Below are 13,945 nucleotides of genomic sequence, written 5' to 3'. Positions count from 1 at the left end.
GCTTCATACCAAAATGCTTTTTTGCATAGTTGTGTTTGACACATGAAAATGTCTCGGGTTACGTATGTAACTGTTGTTCCCTGAGAAGGGAACGAGATGCTGCATCACCCTTGCCATACTTCCTGCGTCCCTGTAACCCTGTCTTTGGCAATATTTCAGATAGCGATATACTTCCTGGCTCCCGCGTCAACCTGTCTTTGTCCTTAAGCCTCACCATTTGTTGAATTTGATATACACATTCAGACGCACTTCCCCCTTGGAGGCGTCCCAAAGTGTCACCGCAGTGAAGCATGGTGAGTTCCCTTGAAAGGGAACTGTAACAATGTATCTTAAAAGGTAACACAATGCTCTCACTTGAAATGTGTCCCCACATTTAGTCCTTGAATTTGTGGGTATTGGACCTGGAAAGTCCTTGAAAGGTCCTTGAATCTGAAGTTAACTAAGGTGTAGGAACCCTGTTATTAGGTCAGTTGGCAACATGATTGGGTATAAAAAGAGCCTCTCAGAGTGGCAGTTTCTCTGAGAAGTTAAGATGGGCAGGGAATTATCAATTCCCTCAATGCAGCAGCGAAAAATAGTTTTCTGAGTTCCTCAGAGAAAATTTGCAATTTTGAGTTTGAAGTTATCATCATCTACAGTGCATAATATCATCCAAAGATTCAGAGAATCTGGAACAATCTGTACGTAAAGGTCAAGGCCAGAAAACCATACTGGATGCCCGTGAATTTCGGGCCCTTAGATGGCACTGCATCACATACAAGAATGCTACTGAAATGGAAATCACAACATGGGCTCAGGAATACTTCCAGAAAATATTGCAGTGAACACAATCAACCGTGCCATTCGCCGTTGCCAGCTAAAACTCTATAGGTCAAAAAAGAAGCCATATCTAACGCCATGGGACGCCATTTCAGCTGGACTAAAGAGAACAAGGACACCCCAAGTTTTTATTAGCACTCAGTTCAGAAGCCTTCATCTTTGATGGTATGGGGTTGCATGAGTGCGTGTGGCATGGGCAGCTTACACATCTGGAAAGGCACCATCAATGCTGAAAGGTTTATCCAAGTTCTAGAACAACATATGCTCCCATTCAGACGTCGTCTCTTTCAGGGAAGACCTTGCATTTTTCAACATGACAATGCCAGATCACATACTGCATCAATTACAACATCAAGACTGCGTAGAAGATGGATCTGAGTACTGAAATGGCCAGCCTGCAGTCCAGATCTTTCACGCATAGAAAACATTTGGCGCACCATAAAGAGGACGATGCGACAATGAAGACCTAAGACAGTAACTAGAAGCCTGTATTAGACTAGAATGGGACAACATTCCTATTCCTAAACATTGGTCCTCCTCCAGCTGTTCCTTATATGTACATTTACATTTTCTGGCCTCTTATTGCTACCTGTCACAACTTTTTTTAAATGTGTAGCTCTCATGAAATCCAAAATGAGCCAATATTTGGCATGACATTTCAAAATGTCTCACTTTCAACATTTTAATGTTATTTATATTCTATTGTGAATAAAATAAATATGTTTATGAGATTTGTAAATTATTTCATTTCTTTTTTATGCACAATTTCTACATTTTTTTTTCTGATTTGGGGTTGTATTTACGGTAGGGGATTTACAAAATATCTTCATGGAACATGATCTTTACTTAATATCCTAAACCTGGCGGCACATGACAACATGTATGTAGCCCGACTTGTGTGGCTCGTCATTTTAAAATATGCATTTAGCACATCATTTAAACTTATGTAGATCATGCCTGATGTCAAAATATGAGCCTGCTGCAAAGGGGTATATCATAAAAGAGATGCTCGTGTTTGATACTTGCTTAATCTCATGTGTAATCAGTGTTTAGTGTTAAGTTAGTGTCTTGCAAGTATTTTGTGAACGTAAGCGTCTCAGTTATCATAAACCCTTTCGATGGTGCAAGATTTGACAAGATTCATGATGCACGTTTAACATAATAAAACAAACACATATTTTGACATAAGGAGCAACACACATGACCCTTGGAAAAGAAGTCACCAGCCGCCACTGATACTCATGATTTTTGGCATTAAAAAAAATATATAATTTTGAACTATACAATGTATTGGTAAGTGCTACAAATATACTCATGCTAATTATATAATTAGGTTTTGTGGTCCAGGGTCACATTTTAGTTGATTCTAATATTATTATTGTTAGTAGATTTTATACATGTAATTTTTCTAATCTGTATTTTTTCCCCAGTCCCTTCAGTCTGAATATGCTCAGTACTAAGGCTGTGGATATCCACTAAAGAAGATTACAGCTGATCTTCTGACCATCGTTTGATCCTCAATTTCTTCACAAAGCTGCTAAAATACGAAATATATCACACACTGGGTGTAAAGTGTTCATTAATGACTTTATTAAGTCTTTCAATTAATTTAGAAAGTAAAATTTCAGTTTTATGTAAAATTTACAAACAAATGTATTTTATTTTGTCTACACAAAATCAAATGTATCTACTGTAGCTGCTGGATACAGTGACTAATATTTCTTTGATTTTTTTGTAGAAAGTCCAATTTAATGGAGAGTTTAGCTGTGTGTGTGTGTGTGTGTGTGTGTGTGTGTATTACATGGGTGTGTGTTTGCTAGAGATATGTATTATGTTCCTATGTCTTTTACTCTCATGGCTGAATCAATAGTCATGTGATTGTACAGAAATGTGATTTATAAAACATTTTGTACATCTGGTTGTCTGTATGTATAGTTTTTGACTACTGTGAATAATCAGAACTGTAAAGGAAGTTATTAGATTTATTAAAACGTGATTGGACAAATCTCTTAAGCGTTTAGAAATTGTCTTAGACTTAGATAATACACCTGAAATTTTAGGTAGCATGTAAAAAAACTGATTTGGACACTTGTCAATAAAATAAAGTGTCCCACTTTATCCCCCATTTAAATTGAATGGCAATACATTGGCATTACAGTCCAGATAGAGTGTAGATATAATACAGTAGACATGTGAGCAGGTGTGGCTTGTGATGGAGAGTAGCCTATAAGCCCTCATGCTCTCGACAGACAGACTCATTTCAGCAACTCAGAATCAGTAATTGAACAACAACAACAACAGAAGCCAAAGTGAAAATGTACGGAAATAACGGCATTATTTTAACAATGTGCATTCAAATCCTGAATGTCATATCAGGTGAGACTGCACGCGCAACTTTTTTTTTACATTTAATGCTTTCAATATGTAGCTTAATCAGACTTCTTAATTAAAAATAGTTAACATAAACAGGAAACATTTTTCTTTCGTAGCAAAAAATTTTTTTAGAGTGGAGTTGTTTCCATTAAAGTCCGTGGCTCCTGTTGGCAGTGCTCTGGAGTTAAACTGTCGCGTGAATGATTGTCCGGGTAAGGCGAGCTTCTTCTGGAGTGCTCTTGGAGACAATTCTCACGGTGGAGTTATTGAGGACAACCACACTGTTTCCGTTTCCCGACTCATCTTCAACTACATCTTACCTGAACACAGTAAAAAAATTTTGTGCAAAGCTCAATGCTCGGGACAACCGGGAGGGAAAACCGCTGTCGTACAAGTGTATTGTGAGTAACGTTAATGTTTCTCTTTTAATTTCTAACATCACTGGTTGCAGTTAGTTGCAGTTTACGGGTTGATGAGCTGTATGTTTGTTTAGAACGTCAAAGTCGTTAAAATGTTATTCAATACAACATAGGCTACTGTTAATAGGCTATAGTTACTGTTAACGTTACCTGTATTAAGTTTTATCATTTTTTCAGTTACTGATTTTTAAAAAATTAATTTCCCAAATGAAAACATAGTATACTTTAGTATTTACTATAGTAAACTGTAGTAAAATGTCTAGATACTAGTGTTTTTTAACCTAAAGGTTAAAGCCTATATTATAAACTCACAATCCTACAAATTACTATAGTATAGGCTACAAAGTGTTGTAATTAGGCTACTACATTACAGTTTACGGCAGTTTAGGCTACTATACTAAATTATAGGCTACAGTATTTATCATGTGGGCTATATGTAACATTTTCATAACTTTGCATTGTTGTAAATCAGCTTCACTGGAAATTTGAAGACTTTGGTTCCAAAACCAGATAACTAGCCTACGTTTTTATTTTATTTTTTCAAAACATGTTTTTATTATGTTATCATGTATTATTTTGTAAACGATATTTTTGGGGAAAAAACTGTATGAAGAAAAGAAATTAGAAGTTCAGTTGCAATTACTTCGTCTGATATATTTTCTTGTAAATAGTGAATTTTCATCATTATAAAACCTTATTTTAGGTTCAGTAATTTCAATTTAATAGAAATTAAATGTTTAAGGTTATAAATCCGTAATTGAATGCCTTATTTCCACAAATGTCATTTTATTGGTATTTAACAAATTTGACTTTCTTTCGCTGCAAAACCCTTAATGTGCATGCAAGCTTTTTTGGCAAAACCTCCGCTTCTAAAAAATCCACTTCTTTGAACAAGACCTGGTAAACAGGTGCAAAATCAATAAAGATGCAACTAGAAACAATTGATGAAAGTCAGAATGTAAAAATTAAGAAACTGAACCACACATTAGGGGGCGCTGTGATCCATGTTACTGCCACATGTTATTTTCAGGTTCCATTGCTCTTAAAATTTAAGGTGCTTCATGATGCTATAGATAAACCTTTGAGGTTCTTTGAAGTACAAAAAGGTTCCACAGATGATATACAAATAAGAAAGAAATAGCTCTTTAAAGATCGTTTGACTAAATTGTTCTTTGAGGAACCAAAAATGGTTATTGAAGAACCTTTCAAGCACCTTTATTTTTAAGAGTAATGGACCTCATCCAAGTTCAAATGTGATTCACAGTCATTATTAAGTGGATTCTACCAACAAAGCAGTTTTTCTGAATGGCCCGAGGCTGGGGTTAAGCAGATTATCAATTTTTTGCTTAGGGTCTTTTGCACCTGAGCTCCTCAAATGTAATAAATCAGGAAAATTATAAAATACATAACCTGTTAATAGAATACATGTCATTCTTTTACTAGTTTAGTTCAATTAAATTTAAATGCATTTACCAGAACAGAACAGAATCTTATGAAATATACACTACTGCAAAGTCTTAGGGAACCCCCACCACCAGCAGCTTTGTTGTTTTAGCAAAGTTTTAATGTTCATCCATATTTATTTTTCACTCTTTTTATAGAGATACAAACAGGAAAAATGTACACAAAATTAAAAACAAAACAATGTCTCCAGACATCGGTCAGTATTTAGTGTGACCTCTGTTGGCAATAAACACATCTTGAGCTTTTTTGAGGAGACTGAAGTCATTTGATTAGAATTAGGATTTAATTTCATTTAGGTTTAAGAGATCCTTTCAATTGCTCAAGTGAAATGGTAGTTTACCCTTACCCTTAAAGAGACACTACACTGTAAAAAAATGATGTGTTAATTTTTTACACATTGTGTGTGTCATGCCATTAATCGGGTTATTTCATGTTAAAATAAATGAAAGGGACAACACAAGTTGTGTTAAAAACAGGGATGGGAGTAATGCGTTACAAAGTAATTCCGTTATTGTAATTCTACCGTTACTGTAATACGTTTAGCGGTAACGAGCATGTAACAAAGTATTTTTTTAATCTAGTAACGGGGTTACAATTACTGAAATTTAAATGAGTTTGTTACTCGCGTTACCCTATTTTGTGAAAAATGAACACTTGCAGACAAGACATTTCTGATCTAACATTGCAGGACTGTGGTGGGCGACACAATGAATAATAACACACAAGGTTCAGGGACAACACATTAAATGAATTACAGTAACGGAATTACTTTGTAACACGTTACTCCCATCACTGTTTTTAACACAACTTGTGTTGTCCCTTTCATTTATTTCAACATGAAACAATGCCCCAAATGGCATGACACACACAATGTGCAAAAAATTATCACATCATTTTTTCCATTGCAAAAAAAAAAGATTTAATGGTGGCCTAAGACTTTTGCACAGTAGGCTACTGTGTTATTATATAAATACTATTTATTAGTAGCCTCCCTATTTATGTAGGCTATACAGGTGCAGGCTGCTAGTAAAATTGCTAATCGTTGTACCAATTGCTATTTTATTTGTTTATTATGACCTGTAAATCTACTTGATAATAACATGTTACAAATAGATGTGCTAATCATAAAGTGAATTATCTGCAGCATTTCCTACAGATCCTGTGGTAACCAGAATAAAACATTTCAAAGCAAACCAAGTACAAAGGCTCAACTGCACCATCCACAACATTTACCCTGCAGAAAAGTTTAAAATTGAGTGGATTCGTGGAAATGAGACCCTTCATGAAGTACCTGGCGATTCTGTGTTAGGGGACTATAACGATGTTCAGAATTTCTCCTCTACGTTCAACTACACTCCTTCTGTCACTGATCTGGGCAAGAATATCAGCTGCAGGGTAACACTCGATCTCCCTGATGTCCCTTTTGAGTCGTACAGATCAAGTCGTACAACAACTCTTGAATGTAAGTTTGTGTTATTTTTACATTAATGAAAGTTTACACAGAACTCAGTATTAGACGGCTTCTGAAAATATCAGTATATTTATACAGTACATATTTTTTTCAAGATGGACCTGGAACAATTAACGTTTCCAGTAATAACGCAACAGTTCAGCTTGGGGAACATTTGGAGATATCATGTCATGCCGATGGAAATCCTCAACCAAAAATCCTGTGGAGGAAATTTGGGGAGAGCAATCCCATAGCTGTGGGTCAGAATGAGAAGCTGGTAATAAACAATGCTTCCTCATCTCAGGAAGGTTTGTACGAGTGTGAAGCAAGAAATGACGTGGGGAGCCTACAAATGAACGTCACAGTTAATGGTAGGTAAGATGAAAATGAAAGGAAGAATGAAACTTACTCTCTTGCCTGATTCCCTAGGAACATTTTAAAAGCAATGACCTTTGCTCTTACTTATTTTTAACACAGTTTACAAAATCCAGCTAAAGAATGGTGTAGACTCAAGTGAAGCTAAAAATGACTTTGGGATGAATATAAGCATAACCAACTATACAGTTAAAGGTAGGTAAGATGAAAACGAAAAAAAGTGTGAAATTTACTCTCTTGTCTGATTCCCTAAGAACATTTTAAAAGCAATCAATCAATCAAGCTTTATTGTCACATGGTCACAGGTACCAGCGAAATTAAACCATCAACCTGTCCATACATACAATACATAAAACTGACAAGAGGGTAGACAGAACAGGTCGACAGAGCATTGAGGAAGAAGTACAGCATTACATGAGGGAGGGGAGGAGAAAAAAAATAAACCCCCCAGACTATGGTCCAAAGGGAGTACAGTGTGGGAACATGGAAAAAACACCTCAGCAACATAAGCACATAGTCAGTACACCTTACAACATGAACAACACATGTCTTGCAACACGTTATGGGGGAATGGGGGTGGAGATAGCCCAGCACATGCAAGCAGCCATCCTCACAGACCGGCCTGTCAGGCTGGGAGGTACAAAGCGGCGAAGGCGAGGGATGTGGGTACCGGGTGGTGAATGCATATATCTGTGTGTGTGTGTGTGTGTGTGTGTGTGTACCTGGTAATGATCACGTTGTGGGGACCAATTGTCCCCATAAAGATAGGAATACCAGTGTTTTTGTGACCTTGTGGGGACACTTTTCCCCATGAGGAAACAAGCTTATAAATCAAACAGAATGATGTTTCTTGAAAATGTCAAGTAGCAGAAAGTTTTCTGTGATGGTTGGGGTTAGGGAATGGGGTCTATGGAATGTCCCCACAAAACATGGAAACCAGAATGTGTGTGTGTGTGTGTGTGTGTGTGTGTGTGTGTGTGTGTGTGTGTGTGTGTGTGTGTGTGTGTGGGTGTGGGTGTGTGTGTGTGTGTGTGTGTGTGTAGGCCTGGAGAGAGTTGCATCGCCTGGCATCCAAATCTTCTTATTTTTAACTTTTTTTTAACAAAGTTCCTCTAAAGAGCCCCAAAAACCAGCTGGAGAATGGTGTAGACCCAAGTGAAGCTAAATATGACGGGATGAATATAAGCATGATTAACAATACAGTTAAAGGTAGGTAAGATGAAAATGAAAAAAAAAGTATGAAATTTACTCTCTATTTTAAAAGCAATGCCCTTTGCTCTTACTTATTTTTAACACAGTTCCTACAAAGATCCCCAAAAGCCAGCTGGAGAATGGTGTTTATCCAAGTGAAGCTAATAATGACTTTGGGATGAATATAAGCATGATTAACGTTACAGTTAAAGGTGAGTTTAAAGCTTTCTGGCATATTTGGGGCAGTGAGAGTGTTTTTTTTTTGTTCTCTGCACAGAATGGAATTTAATTCTCTTTATCCTTTTTGCAGAACTACAGGATATTTCCATGACACCAGACCTACCAACAGTCATAGTGCCAGCTGTAGGGTCAGTGTCATTTCTGACTGCAATAGCTGTGCTGATCCGATACCTTAGGAAAATCAAGAGAAACTCTTTCAACATACCAATGAACTAAACCAATAATCTTGGAACCCTGACAATGCAACATCATCTGCGGATTTTTATCTATACAATTTCTCATAAACAGGTATGGATACATTGCTGGGCTGTGTATTTGTTATTTATGTACTTTGTGTACACAATAAATTTAAATAACTGCATATTTAGATTAACTTGAGTAATAAATAAGTAAAAATAATACATAGTATATTAAGGGATAATGTAAATAGATACAATTCAAGATGTATATGTGTATTGTATTGTTTCCATATTGTTTTGGTATATTTTTCTTTTTTTAATTTTAAGAACTGAACTGTTTCCTTTAAAATTTCGAAGTCTCCATCTTAAACTATTTAGCAGTTAAAGTTTATACTTAAAATTTAACCATTAGAAACAACCTTACTATTTTGTGCCTTTTTCAATTTTATAGAAAAGCTTTCAAATTGTAGACTGTTCATCTCATTTAGGGGGCATGCGCACCAAAGCTTTTACGCTCGCGGCCGGCGCATGTTTCAGTTGTTTCAGCGTTTTTCAAAAAAGACAGCAGCTAGCATTTGTTTTCCACGCTTAAAGGACAAGTTCGGTGTTTTGCACTTAGGGCTCTGTTTTCGGATTGTTTGTGATGAGGTGGAGCGGTTTTGACTGAGATTTGGACATTTGATGCTGGCCCGGGAATGTTCGGGTGTTTGTTGTATTGCCCCCCATACAGTGGCTGCATGGGTGCACTGGAGCGGTCCTTCTTAAAATGCATTAAAATGTTTGCAGGGACGTGGGACTCGCCGAGTGGTCAGGGGTGTTCACTGGTGTGCTTGCACGGAAATCGCTGCAAAAGATGCTTTCCAACTGGTGTCTTAGCATTCGTTGTAAACTTGTGGACCTATTTTTCCAAACGCCTCACACCCGTACATTCTTTCGTTGAGAGCTTGAATAATAAACACTCCAGCCCAGTTGGTGGCGATAATCCGCCTTTGCCAATTGCAAGAATACAAACAAAGTTCCCGGCGCAGAGTAATACGGTACCTCACAGCACATCTAATAAAAGTCAATGGAGTTCGACTAAAAGTACGATAAAACCTGAAAGCATCTTTTGCAGCGATTTTTGTGTGAGCGTGTCGGTGAGCGCCCCTGGCCACTCGGTGGGTTTCACGTCTTTGTAAACGAAAGTTCAATGCACTCCAGGAAGGATTGTTCCAGTGCACCTCTGCAGCCATTGTAGAGGTAGTTGGTGATACAACAAACACCCGAAAACCCTCGGGCCAGCATCACATGTCCAAACCTCAGTCAAAACCGTTCTATTTCATCATAAACTTTTTCCTTAACCTTTCTTACGTTTTTTTTTTCAAGTAGAGCACCTTTTATTTTTATACAGTGTAGAAAGAACCACTTAAATGGAGTTTATAGATTTTTGTCCCAGTATACTGTTTAATTGAGTATTCTTCTGAGTACATACACAGCTGCTCAAACAATTATCACATACAGAAGGAAACTCCTTAATCTCACTTTCATTTTCCACCACAAACAAAGCAACACCAGACCTGTTTACTTGACACATGACCTGTCAGTTATTACAGGCGTTGTCTATTCTTCAGTCCCCTTTATGTTTTCAGACGATTACCTCAGGAAGGAAAGTTCAGTTTTTTTCCCAAAACTCTAGGGACTTAAGTAGATACAGCCAGTGTATTGTTCCAGCATAGATCAAGTAATACAAGTGAAAGTAAAGTGTTTTGTACTCGAAATGTACTCACTGTGATGGGTTAAATTCAGAGGTCAGTGAACACACCCACCTAGAGCAGTGGGCAGCTATCCCAACAGCGCACAGGGAGCAATTGGGGTTAATGTGCCTTCGTTCAATTATCATATATAACGTGTAAAATTAATGTATATAGTCAGTGTAAGCTACAGGTCTTTGAATTCTTGCCCGGGAGCCAAACCTCTCCGCACAGTTGTGATCCATGCTCATCGTCTCCATTCGTCTTTAGCAAACAAAATTTTTGCTTTTTATGCTTGTTGTTGATTATAGATGTCAGTTTATCTACAGAAAATGTGTTGAAATATATGCTACTTTTTAAGTGATTTCTCATAACAATGCAATGATTAATGATATTCTAGATTGTCTGGATTGAAACTTTCACATTGTTTATAAAGAAAAAAAATGAAAGGCATTTCTTCTAGCGCCTACATTAAAATATTTCTTCAATTGTGTTATTGTGTTCAGTTTCCTTTCGGAAGCAGAAAGTGAAAGTAAATTCTTCAAACAATTTGGCGAGTGACCCTTTCCTGCTGCATATTATTTTGTCTTCCTGTTCTTTGTTTTACTATTGTTCGTTCTAAACTTGGTTTGCAATGATGGATCTGTGAATGTCCTGTAAAGACGTAACTCAGCGCTGCCCTGACGGTCTGGTAAAGTAATCACAGGACTCTCACACGCGTTTCAGTCAGTCACTTGATGTCATCCAGTTGTCATTTCTTGTAGCTCCGCATTAAGTTAAATCTACCTATTAATGCATAACAGGCAATCAGAAAGAAACGAGACTTTGTTGTTTCTGGTTAAATTACATTATGCCGCTGCAAGCACATTTGTTACTAGAAAACGTGGATTTCATGGAGTGGAAGTTGGATGAGCAAGATCCGATGAATGCGGTAGATATAACTCATTTTTAATGTAAGAGTTTTGTCTTGTCTTCTATGTAGTTTATTGTTAAGGTCTTTTATTTTGATATCATGTTCTTGTTTCTAGTCTTTTATTTTGAAATCTGGTCATGTCATGCTTCACATTCCACTTCCTGTTTGTCCCTATATAACTGGTTCAATTGCAACATCACATTGCGAAGTATTGCCAGAGTTGGGGGCCAGTCACACCAAAAGCGCTTTAAACGCTTGCAAACGCAAGGCGCGACGCACTGCCTTTTTTAAAAAAGAGCAGTGCGACGCGGCTTTTCATATTGCTAAGCAACCACCGAGTCAGCTGTCTTGTCAATCAAATATTGACGCGTGAGCGCTCTTTTGCTGTTAACTGTCATATTAGCAAAAACTTTTAAAAGAGGGCGCTTGCTCTGACCTTGTTTGAGGGTGAGAGGTGCACAAACACGCAGGAGAGAGTGAGCGAGTGGAGTCCGGTTCTTCAAAGCAAATATAAACTTCCCTCACCACAACGTAAGGCCCGCCTCTCCCCTCATTCGATTAGACAATGGAAAGAGGCGAATGACGTCGGGCGCTTCTCCGCTCTCAGCGCTCCTTCAAAAACGCGTGCGCAGCAGGCGGCAAAAAACAGCGCGCAAACGCGCCCTGCCCATAGAATATCATTCAAAAAAGGCGCCTGCAACTGCCATAAACGCTTTTGGTGTGACTGGCCCCTAACACCTGCCTTATTGAGCGTGTCATTGTCATTGTCTTGTTTCATGGTTTTCTGTTTTCATGTCATTGTTTTGACTCTTGTCTGCATTATTGGATTACGTTTTTGGATTGCCCTATTTTGGATGTGTTTGCCTGCCTACGTGGAATATCTTTAATAAACTTCTCTGCACATGGATTCGTCTTTCGCTCTCACTTTGTGTAAGCAGCCCTTTGTTACATTTAATCATTTTGATTTTACGATTCTTTGGCAAAATCACTTGCCTTTGATAGTTTGTGTTGGGGAATAAAGCCAAATTTGAGGTAAATCGTTATTGATTCAGTCAGTCACAAAACTCTTCAACAGCTTTGCAACCAGAACTGAAAGGAAAGTTGCTAGAGGCTTTCTGAAATTAATAAAAGGAGTAGAGATGAATTTCATTATTATTGCCCTGTCATCAAGGCATCAATGGTATAACAAATACAACACAAAAGACCATAGGATGAAATTTGTAGGCTAAAATAAAATAGAGCACTTTGAAGAGATAGTTCACCTAAAAATGAAACTTCTGTCTGTTACAAACCAAATTTTTTTTATTCTGAACACTGCAAAAAAATGTTTAAGAAAAATGTTCAAGATTTTTTGATTACCCCATTGGCCATTCTGCACCCAGGTAAAAACTACAATATGTTAGGCACAGCAGTCTTGGTTGTAAAGTGTTTAACACTTTAAATTGAAAATGAAAATGTGCAGGATATACTCCAGGAACAGTACTGGGAAACAATGAGGAATTAGAAAATAGCATGCCCCATCTACTGGACAGATGTAAACAGTACAAAATGTTTGTAAGTGATACCCTTCAATCAACGCTAAAAAAATAATTTTGTGACCTGCTTGTTTTATGTCCTGCATGCTCTTACTGTAAGTAGCCCTTCAGATGTTTTTTTTTCCTTTGTGGCAGCCCTTGCTCACAAAATGGTTGGAGACCCCTAGCCTTCTCCTCTTATTTGCTTCCTCCGTAGCATCTTCCTAAAGTACTGTCAGTTCGATAAAATAGACAGACTTCAGAGCGTCGGATCATAGTAAATTTGGCCTTTGTGTGTTTTCCCAGTCTTCTACTCTATTATTTTGAAATACTGTTCTGTCATTTATGTTCCTGTAGTCTTTTGTAGTTCTGTGTCTTATTGATATTTGTTCTTGATTTTTTCACAGTTGTGTCTTGTTATCTCGTTTACTCATGTGCATATTGCCCTTGCATTTCAGTTGTCCCTGTTTTTTTTTTAAATTATGAAGATATTAATTTGAATACATAATGTAAATTCACAATAGTTCAGGAAGTAAATTAAAAAAAGTGCAACACTGGCTGCAGCCACCAAAAAAGATTGTAGATTGCTTGGCGCCACCAGAGTAGCTGTTTCACAACCCCCCGCACACCCCCCCAAGCCCACACAGGACTTCCCACGCAGCGCCAGCAGGACTGACTGATTCAATCACAGGAGACTGAGAGCATCTACACTTTTTGAAAAGACGACAAACGGCAACAGGTATGTGCCATACAGTAGTGACTTAAAGAAGATTAAAATTAATGCTAGCGTTAATAAGCTGCACAGTTAGTTAGACTGACACTGTGCCAAACTATTCCAAACATGTATAGAATATAATCTATAGACAATATTTTAAAACTTGGTTAAGGTAATTTAAGATCACTGTAGCAGTGACATATCAAGTTTCATGTAATATGAAATCTTTAAAAACATTGCTGAGATATAGACTCGCTTTTTGTTTTTACCTATAAGGTAGCCTGAATACAAACAAACACACAATGTAGTTGTGTGCACAGTGTATTAAAATTAGGATAATGCTTCCTTCCTTGTTTCGTGATTGACATTTATGGTGGTGGGAAACATCCAGTTCCAGGAACTATTTCCCCTCCAAAACTCCTCTCTTTCTCCCTTGCTCTAATTAGGACTTGCTACAGTCAGTCAGTAACCCACGTAGAGGTCCAGAGATTCCTGGACTCATGGGTTTCCAGCACGCCACCTCAGCAGATCCCAGTGAGTGACAAACACCAAGCAGCTTTTGT

The 13,945-nt window shown here is 37.5% G+C and overlaps 3 protein-coding genes across 5 annotated transcripts in view; all 3 read left to right on the top strand.

Annotated features, from left to right (window-relative positions):
- cdc14aa (cell division cycle 14Aa) overlaps positions 1–2,733 on the top strand; it is a 29,652-nt gene extending 26,919 nt beyond the window's left edge. For all 3 annotated transcript variants that reach the window (XM_055202865.2, XM_073854216.1, XM_073854207.1), the window contains one exon: positions 2,250–2,733. In XM_055202865.2, the coding sequence (XP_055058840.2) occupies positions 2,250–2,279 (30 nt within the window). In that variant the 3' untranslated portion in view covers positions 2,280–2,733. The remainder of the gene's footprint in view (positions 1–2,249) is intronic.
- A 271-nt stretch (positions 2,734–3,004) lies between these two features.
- On the top strand, positions 3,005–6,919 carry LOC129442653 (vascular cell adhesion protein 1-like). Its single transcript, XM_073854189.1, has 4 exons — positions 3,005–3,195; positions 3,309–3,593; positions 6,220–6,537; positions 6,642–6,919. Exons 1-4 carry the CDS (start codon positions 3,135–3,137, stop codon positions 6,902–6,904), a joined length of 927 nt encoding a protein of 308 aa, XP_073710290.1. The 5' UTR covers positions 3,005–3,134; the 3' UTR covers positions 6,905–6,919.
- A 79-nt stretch (positions 6,920–6,998) lies between these two features.
- Positions 6,999–8,633, top strand: LOC129442654 (uncharacterized). Its single transcript, XM_073854198.1, has 4 exons — positions 6,999–7,095; positions 8,008–8,109; positions 8,199–8,303; positions 8,402–8,633. The coding sequence occupies exons 1-4, from the start codon at positions 7,062–7,064 to the stop codon at positions 8,545–8,547; spliced, it is 387 nt and encodes a 128-aa protein (XP_073710299.1). The 5' UTR covers positions 6,999–7,061; the 3' UTR covers positions 8,548–8,633.
- The last annotated feature ends 5,312 nt before the right edge of the window (positions 8,634–13,945 follow it).

This window comes from Misgurnus anguillicaudatus, chromosome 2 (assembly GCF_027580225.2).
Source record: "Misgurnus anguillicaudatus chromosome 2, ASM2758022v2, whole genome shotgun sequence".
Taxonomy (NCBI): domain Eukaryota; kingdom Metazoa; phylum Chordata; class Actinopteri; order Cypriniformes; family Cobitidae; genus Misgurnus; species Misgurnus anguillicaudatus.
Note: the sequence above shows the minus strand (reverse complement) of the source record. Positions and strands in the feature narration are given on the sequence as shown.